Raw genomic sequence first — 14,526 nt, forward strand, 5'->3', positions numbered from 1 at the left:
AAGGAAGGAAGGAAGGAAGGAAGGAAGGAAGGAAGGAAGGAAGGAAGGAAGGAAGGAAGGAAGGGAGAAAAGAAAAGAAAAAAAGACATCTAGTGCTCTGTGGGAAAATGAAGAAAAGAGGGAGTGGAGAAACATGTGCAGCCTTGAGGGGGAATACTCTATCTAGCCTTGTTGGGAGGAGGAAAGAAACCCCAGGCTAAAACCTTTCAGCAGACTGGAAAATGTGCAGGCACATTCCTCGCAGCCCAGGAAATACAAGCTGCGGTCTGCCATAAACAAAGAGTTTCCTTTGCCCCTCGGGGATCCTGACAAGGTCTGACACAACATAAATCAAAAGGGGAAGAGGCATTTGCTGCTGTTCTTTCCAACCCAAAGCCTGATTAGTCATCATACGACTGCCGTTTTGTGTAAACAAGGTGCCTGGACCTCCGGGCTCTGAACACATTAGGTTCTTCAGTCACTAGGCAAAGCAACTCCCACCAGCCAGATGTGAGCTCAGGCAGTGAAAGTCTTACCTCCAGCCAAAGCAAAATGAATTAGGGAGAATCCACCACACAAGCCTAGCACATGCCCAAGACGAAGGGTAATTTTGCTGGCACTAGCTGCTAGGTCACTCTTCCCCTTAGGAGAACGAGGGCAGGATCTACTGGAGAAGGACCACCGCAACCAAACCAAAAGCAAATGAAGGAGACACAGCTTGGAATCTAAGGGAAGATGAGGGTGAAGTCATGGAAGAGATAGTTCTGCTCTCCTGGGGACATTTCTATCCTCAAATTTTTGAAGAACTGAAAAACAGGATCCCAGGATCATCCACCCCAAGAGGGATTCTCCAATCAGTTTGGTCTAACAAACATTTACTGATGACCTTGTGCATCCCAGACCCTGGGCTGAGGTGTGGGGACACAGAGGCAAGGGTCAGGGCGTGAACCCTAACCTGGAGGAGCTTCCTGTCCCAGGGTAGAGATAGCTATAGACACAGACAGTAATAATAGACAAGGACCAAGACTTCCAATTTACACCACAAGCATCACCAAATTAAGCAAGATCAGCTTATGAGAAGTTTGGATTTATAGGTTAATTGCCTCTTTATAGGACTTTGTATTACAAGAAGATTGATCACAGAATCCTTATATATAAGATGGCCTGCCATTAACTTAATAATTTTATTGATATAAATTCAATTTTTGCACATGTTTTAGGAACAGCTGTGCTTGTATATAGGCCGATTAGTGTGAATACAAGTGTCCATCTGCTGGAGAGCCCTAACAATGTTGTGAGTGCTCAGAGAAGCCAGCATCACTTGTATTCTCGCCTTTCCTGGCAGCGGCATTAGATTCGGCACCCACTGGGTGACTGGTAAATGGTACAACCCCACCTCCTCAGTGGGGACCCAACCATGGACCATTTCCTATTACCTGTATCTCCTGTTGATGGACAGAATCTCCTGGATTTCTGTCGAGCTTCCTACTTATATCCTCCCGGAGCTTCTGCAGGCAGTTCCTGGCCTGGGAGGAGAGGGCAAGAGGCTTTAGCTTTGGGAAAGAGAGCACACCAACTCACCCACCTTTGTGCCTATCCACAACCCATACTCCTATGAGTCAGGTACTGTTCTAAGTACTGGCTGGGAAAGGAGAGATTCTAGTCAAGTGGGGCTGCAACGCAGTCCCTCCTATACAAGCAACAAGATAATAAAAACCGTGCCCTGGTGTATCTAACATTTTAGTTGTGGAGACACACAACCCAAAAGACAAATAAGTAAAACATGTAATATGTCATGGTGACAAGTGCCAAGGAGAAACATGAGCCAGAATGAGGGTTAAGAAAAGTGGGGAGGGGACTTCCCCGGTGGTCCAGTGGTAAAGAATCCGCCTTCCAATGCAGGGGACACAGGTTTGATCCCTTGTTGGGGAACTAGGATCCCACATGCCGCAGGGCCCATGCGCCTCAACTGGAGAGCCTGCGTGGTGCAAACTGCAGAGCCCACATGCTCTGGAGCCCACGCACCACAACTAGAGAAGAGAAAACCTGCATGCCACAACTAGAAAGAAGCCCACGCACCGCAACAAAAGATCCCGCGTGCCACAACGAGGGTCCCGTGTGTCACAACTAAGACCCTACACAGCCAAAAAAATAAACAAAAGATAAATAAATAAATATGTTAAAAAAAAAAGAAAAGTAAGGAAGCAAGGCTGGCAACTTTAGGTAGGATGACTGGGGGGACAGTGCTAGGTGCATGGTGTTAATGGATTGGTTGATTAATGGAAGGGTCAGAAATGATATTTACACATGAGGGGGCATGGTGCTTTGGAGATACGAAGGGAGCAGAAGGGAGAAAATCAGAACCTACAAAAGAAGGGAGCCAAAAAAATGTGAGGTTCAGAGAAATGACCTAGGTCATTTCCACGAAGGGAAGGGGTGCCCACCTCCTGGATATACTGGACCTCACTCTTCAGCTGGTTAATATTCTTCTCATGGATCATCTTGTCTCCTGACTTCCCCTTCAAGTACACCTGAAATAAGGAAAACAACACTAATTAAGAGACCTCCAATGGAAGCAACCTAAATGTCCATTGACAGAGGAATGGATAAAGAAGATGTGGTGTATATATATACACATACACACACACACACACACAAAATAGAATATTGCTCAGCCATAAGAATGAAATAATGTCATTTGCAGCAACATGGATGGACCTAGAGATTATCTTGCTAGGTGAAGTAAGCCAGACAAAGAAAGACAAATACCATATGATACTGCTTATATGTGGAATTTAGAAAAATAAAATGATACAAATGAACTTATATACAAAACAGAAATAGACCCATAGAAAACAAAATTATGGTTAGCAAAGGGGAAGTGGGGGGGAGGGATAAATCAGGAGGTTGGGATTAACATATATACACTACTATATAAAACAGAAGACTTCCCTGGTGGCTCAGTGGTTAGGAATTCTCCTGCCAATGCAGGGGACATGAGTTCGACCCCTGGTCGGGAAAGATCCCACATGCCATGGAGCAACTAAGCCTGTGTGCCACGACTGCTGAGCCTGCGCTCTGGAGCCCACGAGCCACGACTGCTGAGCCCATGTGCAGCAACTACTGAGGCCTGAGTGCCTAGAGCCCGTGCTCCACAACAAGAGAAGCCACTGCAGTGAGAAGCCTGCACACCAGAACGAGGAGTAGCCCCTGCTCACCGCAGCTACAGAAAAGTTGGCACACAGCAGCAAAGACCTAACACAGACAAAATAAATAAATAAATAACCAACAAGGACCTACTGTATAGCACAGGGAACTATACTCAATACTTTGTAATAACCTATAAGGAAAAAGAATGTGAATCACTTTGCTGTACACCTGAAAGTAACACAACATTGTAAATCAACTATACTTCAATAAAAAGAAAACTCCAGTTTAACTCCACATAGGCAGCCTCATACACTGCTGGTGGAAGGGTAAATTGTCACCACCTTTCTGGGTGGCAATTTGGTAATTCCGATCAGAAGACTTAAAACTATACTTACTCTTTGGGGGCTTCCCTGGTGGCGCAGTGGTAAAGAATCCGCCTGCCAATGCAGGGGACATGGGTTCGATCCCTGGTCTGGGAAGATCCCACGTGCCGCAGAGCAACTAAGCCCGTGCACCACAACTACTGAGCCTGTACTCTAGAACTCGTGAGCCACACTACTGAGCCTCTGTGCCATTAACTACTGAAGCCCACGCACCTAGAGACCGTGCTCCGCAACAAGAGAAGCCACCGCAATGAGAAGCCCACACATGACAATGAAGAGTAGCCCTGCTTACTGCAACTAGAGAAAGCCCATGCAGCAACTGAGACCCAACTCAGCCAAAAATAAATAAATAAATATAAATAAAAAATTTAAAATAAACTATATTTACTCTTTAACCTATCAAATCTATTTCTGGAAATTCATCCTAATGAAATAAATTTAGCTAAACTAGCATAAATACTCCTGTACATATATGCAAATTCATGGAAAGGGGGTTGTAAAAGGGGATTTACACATTTTTCTCTGTATACCATGCTTGAATCTTTAACAATTGAGAAAGTATTTCTTTATCACTTGTATTTTAAAGCACATTCACAAATTAGTAACATATATGCTCGACAAAATATTGTTTATGGCTGTAAAACATGGAAATAGACAAAATGTCCAACAACGGAGGATTAAAGAAATTATGGTATGTGTATACTAGAACACTAAGCACCCATTTATGGATACAAAGATGTTATAAACTACCATTAAAGATGGGGCAAGCAGGGGACTGCCCTGGTGGTGCAGTGGTTAAAACTCCACGCTCCCAATGTAGGGAGCCTGTGTTCGATCCCCGGTCAGGGAACTAGATCCCACAGGCATGTCACAACTAAGAGCTTGCATGCCACAACTAAGGAGCCGGTGAGCCACTACTAAGGAGCCTGCCTGCCACAGCTAAGACCTGGTACAACCAAATAAATAAATAAATATTTAAAAAAAAAAAAGAAGAAAGAAAAAGTAAAAACAGTAGAAAAACCCACAGAATGGGAAAAAATTAAAGATGTTTTTCGAAATCATATATCTGATAAGGGTCTATTATCCAGAATATATGAAAGAACCCTTAAATCTTAACAATTAAAACACAATTGAATTTTTAAATGAGCAAAGGATTTGCATAAATATTTCTCCAAAGGAGATATACAAATGGGCAATAAGCATAAGAAAAGATGTCATCAGGGAAATGCAAATTAAAACCACAAGATATCACTTCACATCCACTAGGATGGATATAATCAAAAAGATGAACAATAACAAGTGTTAATGAGGATGTACAGAAACTGGAACCCTCATACATCACTGATGGGAATATAAAATGGAGCAGATGCTTTGGGAAAAAGTCTGGTAGTTTCTCAAAAGATTAAATATAAATATAGAATTACCATATGAGCTAGCAATTTCACTACTGCTAGGTATATACCAAGAGAACTGAAAACATATGTTCGCCCAAAAACCTGTACATGAATATTCAGAGCAGCATTATTCATAAAAGATAGTGGAAACAACCCAAATGTCCATCAATTGATGAATGGGTAACAAAATGTGGTATATTCATTCAAGGGAACATGATTCAGCCGTTAAAAGCAGTGAGTGCTGATGTATGTTACAACGTGGCTGAACCCTGAAAATACTGTGCTAAGTGAAAGAAGCCAGACACAAAAGGCCACATGTTGTGTGATTCCATTTATATGAGATGTCTAGAAGGGGCAAATCGATAGAGACAGAAGGTAGATTGGTGATTGCCAGGAGCTAGAAGGAATGACTGAAAATGTTCTGAAATTAGTAGTGGTGGTGGTTGCACAGCTCTGTGAATATACTAAAAACCACTGAATTGTACACTTTAACCAAGTCAATTGTATGGTATGTGAATTACATCTCAAAAAGCTGTTTTTAAAAAAGAAATAACAAAAATTGTTTTAATTTTTAAAAATAAGTTCCATAAACACACTTCCCACCGGTCTCCACAACTTCCAGCAGCTAAACATGGACAGTGGATAAGCACCTAGAAAGGTCATCCCATCCATCCCCATGCCCGGGGCCGGGTCGCACCAAAGTCACTACAGACTGACTGTGGTCTCCTGGTGTTAATTAAGATCCTTCCAGGAGATGGCCAGGAGCTAGCATCGCAGTTCTGGTTCTTCCTAGTCAAACCACAAGGTCCCTTTGACGAAGTCAGCCGTTCCCTCTCCCATGTCTATAGGGAGAAAGAGAGGAGGGAGAAACAGTGGAGGTGAACTAAGCTTACCTTAATGATCTCTTCATGTCCATCATTGGACTTCACCAGTTCTGAGGCCAGAGAATGACCAGATGAGCGGCCGGACACCATGGCATAGGTCTTCCTGCCGGCCTACCGGAGAAAGAGAGAAAAGTGGCTCAGAAACCATACGACAAGCACAGAACTTCTGCCCCTCAACCAATGCAGAAGAACTGCTCCTCAAAAGACTTGAAGGGTTAGTCCGATTTTCCCCTCCAAAAATTCATTTCAGAACCTCTACCAGAAGCCACAGGACGAACACAGCAGCAACAAGAACACAGGACGGGGAGAATTAGTTGAAACTGCAGGTTAGTTTTAATTTTAATAGGGGTCTCTCCATCCCCCAAAGCAGTGCACAATGCTGAGGTCAGCTGGGGGTGTCTGAAAGGAGATGCTCCCGGGCAGCAGAGGAGATGGCTCCAGCCAGCACTGGGACGAGGAGTCGGCAGCAAGGAAGGAGAACTGGTGCAGGGGAGGAGGCCTTGCCCCACCAGAAACCTCAATACCTTCTGGGCTATGCGTTCAAGTTCATCTCCTGTCAGTTCACCCTGGAGAGTCAGCCTGAGAATGTCCACGCTGCCCTAATAATGACAATGACAGCAACAATAACCTCTTACCTTTATAGTCTACTACCAGTACACATGCACTTTTGCCAGCCCTGTGGAGTGGGCCTTATTATCAGCATTTCACAGGCAAGAAAAGCTGAGGTCCAGGGAGGTGACATCAGCTTATCCAAGATCAGTTCACTCTTAGGTGATAAGGATGTCTCCGGGGACTTTGACAGTGCTCTTTACAATGCACAGAGACTACACAGCACACTGCTCTGTGTGGTTCCAGAGGGGCTACCCTGGTCCTTGGATTACAGGAAGCACATTGCATGCACTCTCCTTTCCCCAACCCTGAAGACAGCATCCCTGGATTGGTCATCCCCAATCCAGAATTTCTGCACCTGACAGCCAACCAGGTAGTTATTGATATATAAGACTAAGATATCCTTCCAGAACCAAACCATAGGAAGGTACATGAATCCAAACCCCTATTTCTATGAGCCACACAGAAATTATCCAAATGAAAGCAGGCAATACAACAGATCAGCCTAACTTCAAAGGGAAAAGCAGATGTTCTTTCATAACTCAAAGAAGTTTTAAAAAACACATTGTGGGGAGGGTGGGAGGGAGGGAGACGCAAGAGGGAAGACATATGGGAACATATGTATATGTATAACTGATTCATTTTGTTATAAAGCAGAAACTAACACACCATTGTAAAGCAATTATACCCCAATAAAGATGTTAAAAAAAAAAACACATTGTGAGCAAGATAGAAAGCATGCAATAAGAGGGAAAAGTGGGGGGCTGGAGATTTGGAGAGATAATAACATTGAGAGAGAATCAGCAAGGCAGAATGGACCAAATCCTGCCAATAACCCATGTTATGTGTACAGGTGGACAAGAGGCTTAGCCACTCTGGGCCTCTGGATCTCACTGGAAAAATAATGGTTGGAATAAGTATCTCTAAGGCTCCTTCCAGCCTTGATATTATGGCAGCATAAAAGAGGAGTATATGCCTCTCCCATCCAACGATGGGAAGATGGGTGCTGAACTAGCCAAGATGAAAGTGACCCTGAGGTCATCAGGTCATACCCTGCCATAAGGTCCGGAAGTATAAATGCCATCTTACTCTTAACACATTTTAAGGAACCCTCCTAACCTTCCACATGTCTGCTGGAAAGAAAGAAAGAAGAAAGAATGGACTCTGCCCAGAGAGTTGGGAGAAGCTTTTCTGGGTAGGCAATAGTCCTTCCTACACAAGAAAGAGTGAATTGGTGGAGAAGTAATCAGTCTCTGTAGTCAGCTACTTAACTCTCAGTGTTCTTGCTATAAAATGGGAATACCATCCAACTGAGGGCTTTTGGTTGAAGATTAACTGAAAATGTATGGAGGTTGTTCTCTGCCACATAAGAGGGAGGTACTCAAATATTAGCCTCCTCCCACTTCTCGGAATGAACCCAAATTTAAGAAAAATGGAAGACACTTCCACATGGCCCTTAAGCCTTCCCAATCCTGGCAATGTAGCTAGTTTTACAAAAACACTTAATTCCTACCAAATAAAAGCCAGACCCTTAGTGTGGCATTTAAGGCTCTCCACAGTCTGAGTCAACTCACATCTCCTGCTACTGCTCTTCATTGCCCCTGGTCCAATACGTCCCATGTCCTCCCACTTCTGTAACAGTGCTCTCATCATTTCCTTTGCCTTAAATGTTCTTTACAATGACTATACTACCCAAAGCAATCTACAGATTCAATGCAATCCCTATCAAACTACCAATGGCATTTTTCACAGAACTAGAACAAAAAATTTCACAATTTGTATGGAAACACAAAAGACTCCAAATAGCCAAAGCAATCTTGCAAAAGAAAAACAGAGCCGGATGCATCAGGCTCCCTGACTTCAGACTATACTACAAAGCTACAGTAATCAATATGGTATGGTGCTGGTGCAAAAACAGAAATATAGATCAATGGAACAGGATAGAAAGCCCAGAGATAAACACATGCACATATGGTCACCTTATTTTTGAGAAAGGAGGCAAGAATATACAATGGAGAAAAGACAGCCTCTTCAATAAGTGGTGCTGGGAAAATTAGAATACTCCCTAACAACATACACAAAAATAAACTCAAAATGGATTTAAGACCTAAATGTAAGGCCAGACACTATAAAACTCTTAGAGGAAAACATAGGCAGAACACTCTATGACATTATAAATCACAGCAAGATCCTTTTTGACCCACCTCTAAGAGAAGTGGAAATAAAAACAAAAATAAACAAATGGGACCTAATGAAACTTAAAAGCTTTTGCACAGCAAAAGAAATCATAAACAAGACGAAAAGACAGCCCTCAGAATGGGAGAAAATATTTGCAAATGAAGCAACTGACAAAGGATTAATCTCCAAAATTTACAAGCAGCTCGTGCAGCTCAGTATCAAAAAAACAAACAACCCAATCCAAAAATGGGCAGGAGACCTAAATAGAGATTTCTCCAAAGAAGATACACAGATTGCCAACAAACACATGAAAGAATGCTCAACATCACTAATCATTAGAGGAATGCAAATCAAAACCACAGTGAGGTATCACCTCACACCAGTCAGAATGGCCATCACCAAAAAATCTACAAACAATAAATGCTGGAGGGCTTCCCTGGTGGCACAGTGGTTGAGAGTCCGCCTGCCGATGCAGGGGACGCGGGTTCGTGCCCCAGTCCGGGAAGATCCCACATGCCACGGAGCGGCTGGGCCCGTGAGCCACGGCCGCTGAGCCTGCGCGTCCGGAGCCTGTGCTCCGCAACAGGAGGGGCCACAACGGTGAGAGGCCCGCATACCACAGAAACAACAACGACAACAACAAAAACAATAAATGCTGGAGAGGGTGTGGTGAAAAGGGAACACTCTTGCACTGTGGGTGGGAATGTAAATTGATACAGCCACTATGGAGAACAGTATGGAGGTGCCTTAAAAAACTAAAAATAGAACTACCATACGACCCAGCAATCCCACTATTGGGCATATACCCTGAGAAAACCATAATTCAAAAAGAGTCATGTACCACAATGTTCATTGCAGCTCTATTTACGATAGCCAGGCCATGGAAGCAACCTAAGTGTCCATCGACAGATGAACGGATAAAGAAGATGTGGCACATATATAAAATGGAATATTGCTCAGCCATAAAGAGAAATGAAATTGAGCTATTTGTAGTGAGGTGGATGGACCAAGAGTTGTCATACAGAGTGAAGTAAGTCAGAAAGAGCAAAACAAATACTGTATGCTAACACATACATATGGAATCTTAAAGAAAAAAAATGGTTATGAAAAACCTGGGGCAGGACAGGAATAAAGATGCAGATGTACAGAATGGACTTGAGGACAGAGAGGGGGAAGGGTAAGCTGGGATGAAGTGAGAGAGTGACATGGACTTATATATACACTACTAAATGTAAAATAGATAGCCAGTGGGAAGCAGCCACATAGCACAGGGAGATCAGCTCAGTGCTTTGTGACCGCCTAGAGGGGTGGGATAGGGAGGGTGGGAGGGAAACACAAGAGGGAGGAGATATGGGGATATATGTATATGTATAGCTGATTCACTTTGTTATAAAGCAGAAACTAACACACCATTGTAAAGCAAGTACACTCCAATAAAGATGTTAAAAAAAAAAAGTTCTTCCCTCCCATTTTCACCAGGGGCATCTGCAAGTCCCTCAAGAGCTTGCATTCAATTGCCACATCTTCCATGACACTTCCCTACATCCTGTGGAAACACATACTCCCTTCCCTGAGCTCCCTCTGTATCACAGGGCCTCTGGTGGCACGTGCCTCTCACTTAGTTGTGATCCATGAGGAATTACCCCTTCTAACTGTTAACTCCTTTTGGGCAGCTGTCTGCCACAGCCCCTAACAAAGGTAAGTATTTTCTGAATGCATAGTGAGTGTTCCATGACATATAGGTCAAGAGAACATTACAAAAGAAAGAAGAAAAAGTAATTTCAAAATAGCCAGAGTGGCTGCCAACTCCTTTTCCCCAGGACGCAGGCATGCATTCAGATTAAAACACAATCTCAGGAGTTCCCCGGTGGTCTAGTGGTTAGGATTTGGCGCTTTCACTGCTGTGGCCTGGGTTCAACCATGGTATTCTAATTGGAAGAGCACAGACAACTAGGCTGGATTTGGGCCCTGAGAGGTCATCTCCTCTGTTCATGTCACCAGAATTCCAGCTGCACACAAGAAAGAGAACAAGTTGAAGAAGTACTCAAGGAAATAATGGCTGAAGCTTCCCAAATTTGGCAAAAGACGAATCTGCAGATTCAAGGAGCTCAGCAAACATGATAAACCCAAAATTCATGCCAAGATATATTGTAATTAAACTTCTGATAACTAAAGACAAAGAAAAAATCTTGAAAGCAGCCAGAGAAAAATGACACCTTACCTGTAGGGGGAAAGCACTTTGAATAACAACAGATTTCTCATCAGAAACCATGAAGGCCAGAAGAAAATGGGACACTATTTTTCAAGTGCTGGGGAAAAAAAAAACCTCACAATCAATGTTTTTCCCCGGAAAAATATTCATCAGGAATAAGGGGGAAATCAAGACATTCTCAGGTAAAGGAAAACTAAGAGAATTTCTTACCAGTAGACCTACACTAAAAGAATGGCTTTGAAAGTTCTCTAAACAGGAAGTAAACAATAAAAAAGGAATCTTGGAACATTAGGAAGACATGGATAGCAAAAACGTGGGTTAATCCAATAGGCTTTCCCTCTCTCCTTGAGTTTTCTAAATTATGTTTGATGATTGAAGCTAAAAATTATAACCCCATCTGATGTTATTCTAAATGCATACACAGGAAATATTTAAATTAATTATAAATGGGAGAGGGTAAAGGAATGTAAAGGAAGGCAAGGCTTCTATACCTCACTTAAACTGGTAATACTAGAGCAATCACTACAAAGTCTATACAAAGAAATAATACTCAGAAACACTATAAATGAATCAAAATTGAATCCTAAAAAGTGTTCAAGTAACCCACAGAAAGGCAGGGAAAAGAAAACAGAGAAATGAAGAACAGAGAGAACAAACAAAAATAAAATAGCAGACTTACCATACCAATAATTACACTAAATGTACATGGTCTAAATACACCAATTGAAAAACAGATTGGGGCTTCCCTGGTGGCGCAGTGGTTGGGAGTCCGCCTGCCGATGCAGGGGACATGGGTTCGTGCCCCGGTCCAGGAGGATCCCACATGCCGCGGAGCGGCTGGGCCCGTGAGCCATGGCCGCTGAGCCTGCGCGTCTGGAGCCTGTGCTCCGCAATGGGAGAGGCCGCAGCAGTGAGAGGCCCATGTACCGCAAAAACAAAAACAAAAAAAACCAGATTGTCTGGAATTCCCTGGCAGTCCAGTGGTTAGGACTCCACACTTCCACTGCAGGGGGCCTGGATTCAATCCCTGGTTGGGGAACTAAGATCCCGCAAGCCACGTGGCCATGGCCAAAATAAATAAATAAATAAAATAAAAATAAAAAACAGATTGGCAGAATGGATTAAAAAAAAAACCATGACTCATTATATGCTGTATAAGAAACATACTTTAAATATAAAAATATAGGCTGGTTGAAGTAAAAGAATGGGAAAAGATATATCATGCAAATATTAATCAAAGGAATGCAGGAGTGCTGTATTAATATCAGATAATTTAAGCTCTCACTACAAGAATTTACAAAAAGAACCAAACTCAAAGCAATCAGGAGGAAGGAATTAATAAAGATAAGAGCATGAATAAATAAAATTTAACACAGAACAACAATAGAGAAAAACCAATGAAACAAAGAGCAGTTCTTTGAAAAAATCGATGCAAATCATAACCTCTAGCAAGACTGACAAAGAATAAAAGAGAGAGACATAAATACCAATATCAGGAATGAAATAGGATATTTCTACAGATCCTGCACGTATTGAAAGTATAAGGTAATACTATGAAAAACTCTATGAACATAAATTTGACAATTTAGACAAAATGAATCAATTCTTCAAAAAATACAAACTACCACAGCTCATCTAATATGACATAGGTAATATGAATAGCCTTATAACTATTAAGAAAATTAAAGTCATAATTTAAAACTTCTCGGGAGTTCCCTGGTGACCTAGGGGTTAGGATTCCAGGCTTTCACTGCCGTGGCCCAGGTTCAATCCCTGGTGGGGGAACTGAGATCTCACAAGTGTGTGGCGAGGCCAAAAAAAAATATTCTCAAGAACTATCCGGGCCCAGATGGCTCCACTGAGAATTCTACCAAATACTTTAAAAATTAACACCAATTCTATTTCTACATAACCTCATCCAGAAAATAAGAGGAGGGAACAAATTCATTTCATCAATCTATTCTTATTGTGTGGCACCAAGACCAGACAAAGACAATTTTAAAAAGAAAAAAACAAACAGACTACAAACCAACATCTCTCATGAATACAGAGATTTTACTCTCTAACATTTTGTTAGAACATGGGGAAAAGACATGAAAAGATATTTCACTGAAGAAGATATACACATGGCAAATAAGCATATAAAATAATGTTCAGCATCATTAGTCATTAGGGAAATGCAAATTAAACCCACAGTGAGATACCACTACACACCTATCAGAATGATTAAAACAAAAAGTATACCAAATGCTGGCAAGAATGCAGAGAAACTGGATCACTCACACATTGCTTGTGGAAATACAAAGTGACACAGCCACTCTGAAAAATAGTTTGCAATTTCTTTAAAAAACTAAACATACAACTACCATATGACCCAGCAATTATACTCCTGGGCATTTATCCAAAAGAAATGAAGACTTATGTTCACACAAGTTCACACAAAAACTTGCACACTAATATTTATGGAAGCTTTATTTGTAATATCCCCAAACTAGAAACAACCCAGATGCCTTTCAGTAGGTGAATGGTTAAACAAACTGTGGTACCATGGAATGCTTACCATTCAGCGATAAAAAGGAACAAATTATTGATGCATGCAACAACAATTTCCAAAGAATTATGCTAAATGAAAGAAGTCAATCACAAAAGGTTACATACTATACGATTCCATTTATGTATTGATAATAGTCTTGAAATGACAAAATTATACAAATGGAGAACAGATTAGGGGTTGCCAGGAGTTAAGGAGAAGATGGAGATGGGAAGGAAGTGGGTGTGACTCTAAAAGGGCAACCTGAAGTATCTTTGTGGTGATGGAAATATTCTGTCCCTTGACTGTATTTATGTCACTATCCTGATTGTGACAGTGCACTATGGTTTTGCAATATGTTACCACTGAGGAATGCTAAGTAAAGGGTACAGAGATCTCTATTATTTCTTTTAACTGCATGTGAATCTACAACTGTCCTTTTTAAAAAAAGTAATACTTCCAGGGCTTCCCTGGTGGCGCAGTGGTTGAGAGTCTGCCTGCCGATGCAGGGGACGCGGGTTCGTGCCCCGGTCCGGGAGGATCCCACATGCCGCGGAGCGGCTGGGTCCGTGAGCCATGGCCGCTGAGCCTGCGCGTCCGGAGCCTGTGCTCCGCAGCGGGCGAGGCTACAGCGGTGAGAGGCCCGCATATCGCACAAAAAAAAAAAAAAAAAAAAAAGTAATACTTCCAGAGATAAAAATTAAAGAATATAATGAAAATAGTTACAACCCTGGACTTCCCTGGTAGCACAGTGGTTAAGAATCCGCCTGCCAATACAGGGGACATGGGTTCGATCCCTGGTCCTGGAAGATCCCACAGGCTGTGGAGCAATTAGGCCCGTGCGCCACAACTACTGAGCCTGCACCCTAGACCCTGTGAGCCACAACTACTGAGCCTGCGCTCTAGAGCCCGCGAGCCACAGCTACTGAAACCCATGCACCTAAAGCCCATGCACCGCAGCAGAGTAGCCCCAGCTCGCCGCAACTAGAGAAAGCCTGCGCACAGCAACGAACTCAATGCAGCAAAAAATAAATTAAATAAATAAATACATTTATTTTAAAAAATAATTATTATAATCCTACTACTCCAAAATAGCCACTATTAAAATGTTAGTGTATTCCTTATAATTTTTCTATGTATATTTTTGAAAGGCATACTACTATATACAGTTATATACTTGCTTTTTCCCCCCTTTAATATTTCATCA

The 14,526-nt window shown here is 42.2% G+C and overlaps 1 protein-coding gene across 4 annotated transcripts in view; it reads right to left on the reverse strand.

Moving 5' to 3' along the window:
• Positions 1 to 14,526, reverse strand: part of TUFT1 (tuftelin 1) — a 44,808-nt gene that overhangs the window by 15,219 nt on the left and 15,063 nt on the right. For 2 of the 4 annotated variants that reach the window (XM_029231184.1, XM_029231183.1), the window contains exons 2-5: positions 6,315 to 6,389; positions 5,800 to 5,901; positions 2,424 to 2,510; positions 1,416 to 1,505 (exon numbers count right to left, since the gene is read on the reverse strand). In XM_029231184.1, coding sequence (XP_029087017.1) covers positions 1,416 to 1,505; positions 2,424 to 2,510; positions 5,800 to 5,901; positions 6,315 to 6,389 — 354 coding nt within the window. The remainder of the gene's footprint in view (positions 1 to 1,415; positions 1,506 to 2,423; positions 2,511 to 5,799; positions 5,902 to 6,314; positions 6,390 to 14,526) is intronic. The other 2 variants (XM_029231185.1, XM_029231186.1) reach the window with 2 other exon arrangements.

The sequence above is a fragment of the Monodon monoceros genome, unplaced genomic scaffold, assembly GCF_005190385.1.
Source record: "Monodon monoceros isolate NGI ecotype Baffin Bay Population unplaced genomic scaffold, NGI_Narwhal_1 Super_Scaffold_18, whole genome shotgun sequence".
Taxonomy (NCBI): Eukaryota; Metazoa; Chordata; class Mammalia; order Artiodactyla; family Monodontidae; genus Monodon; species Monodon monoceros.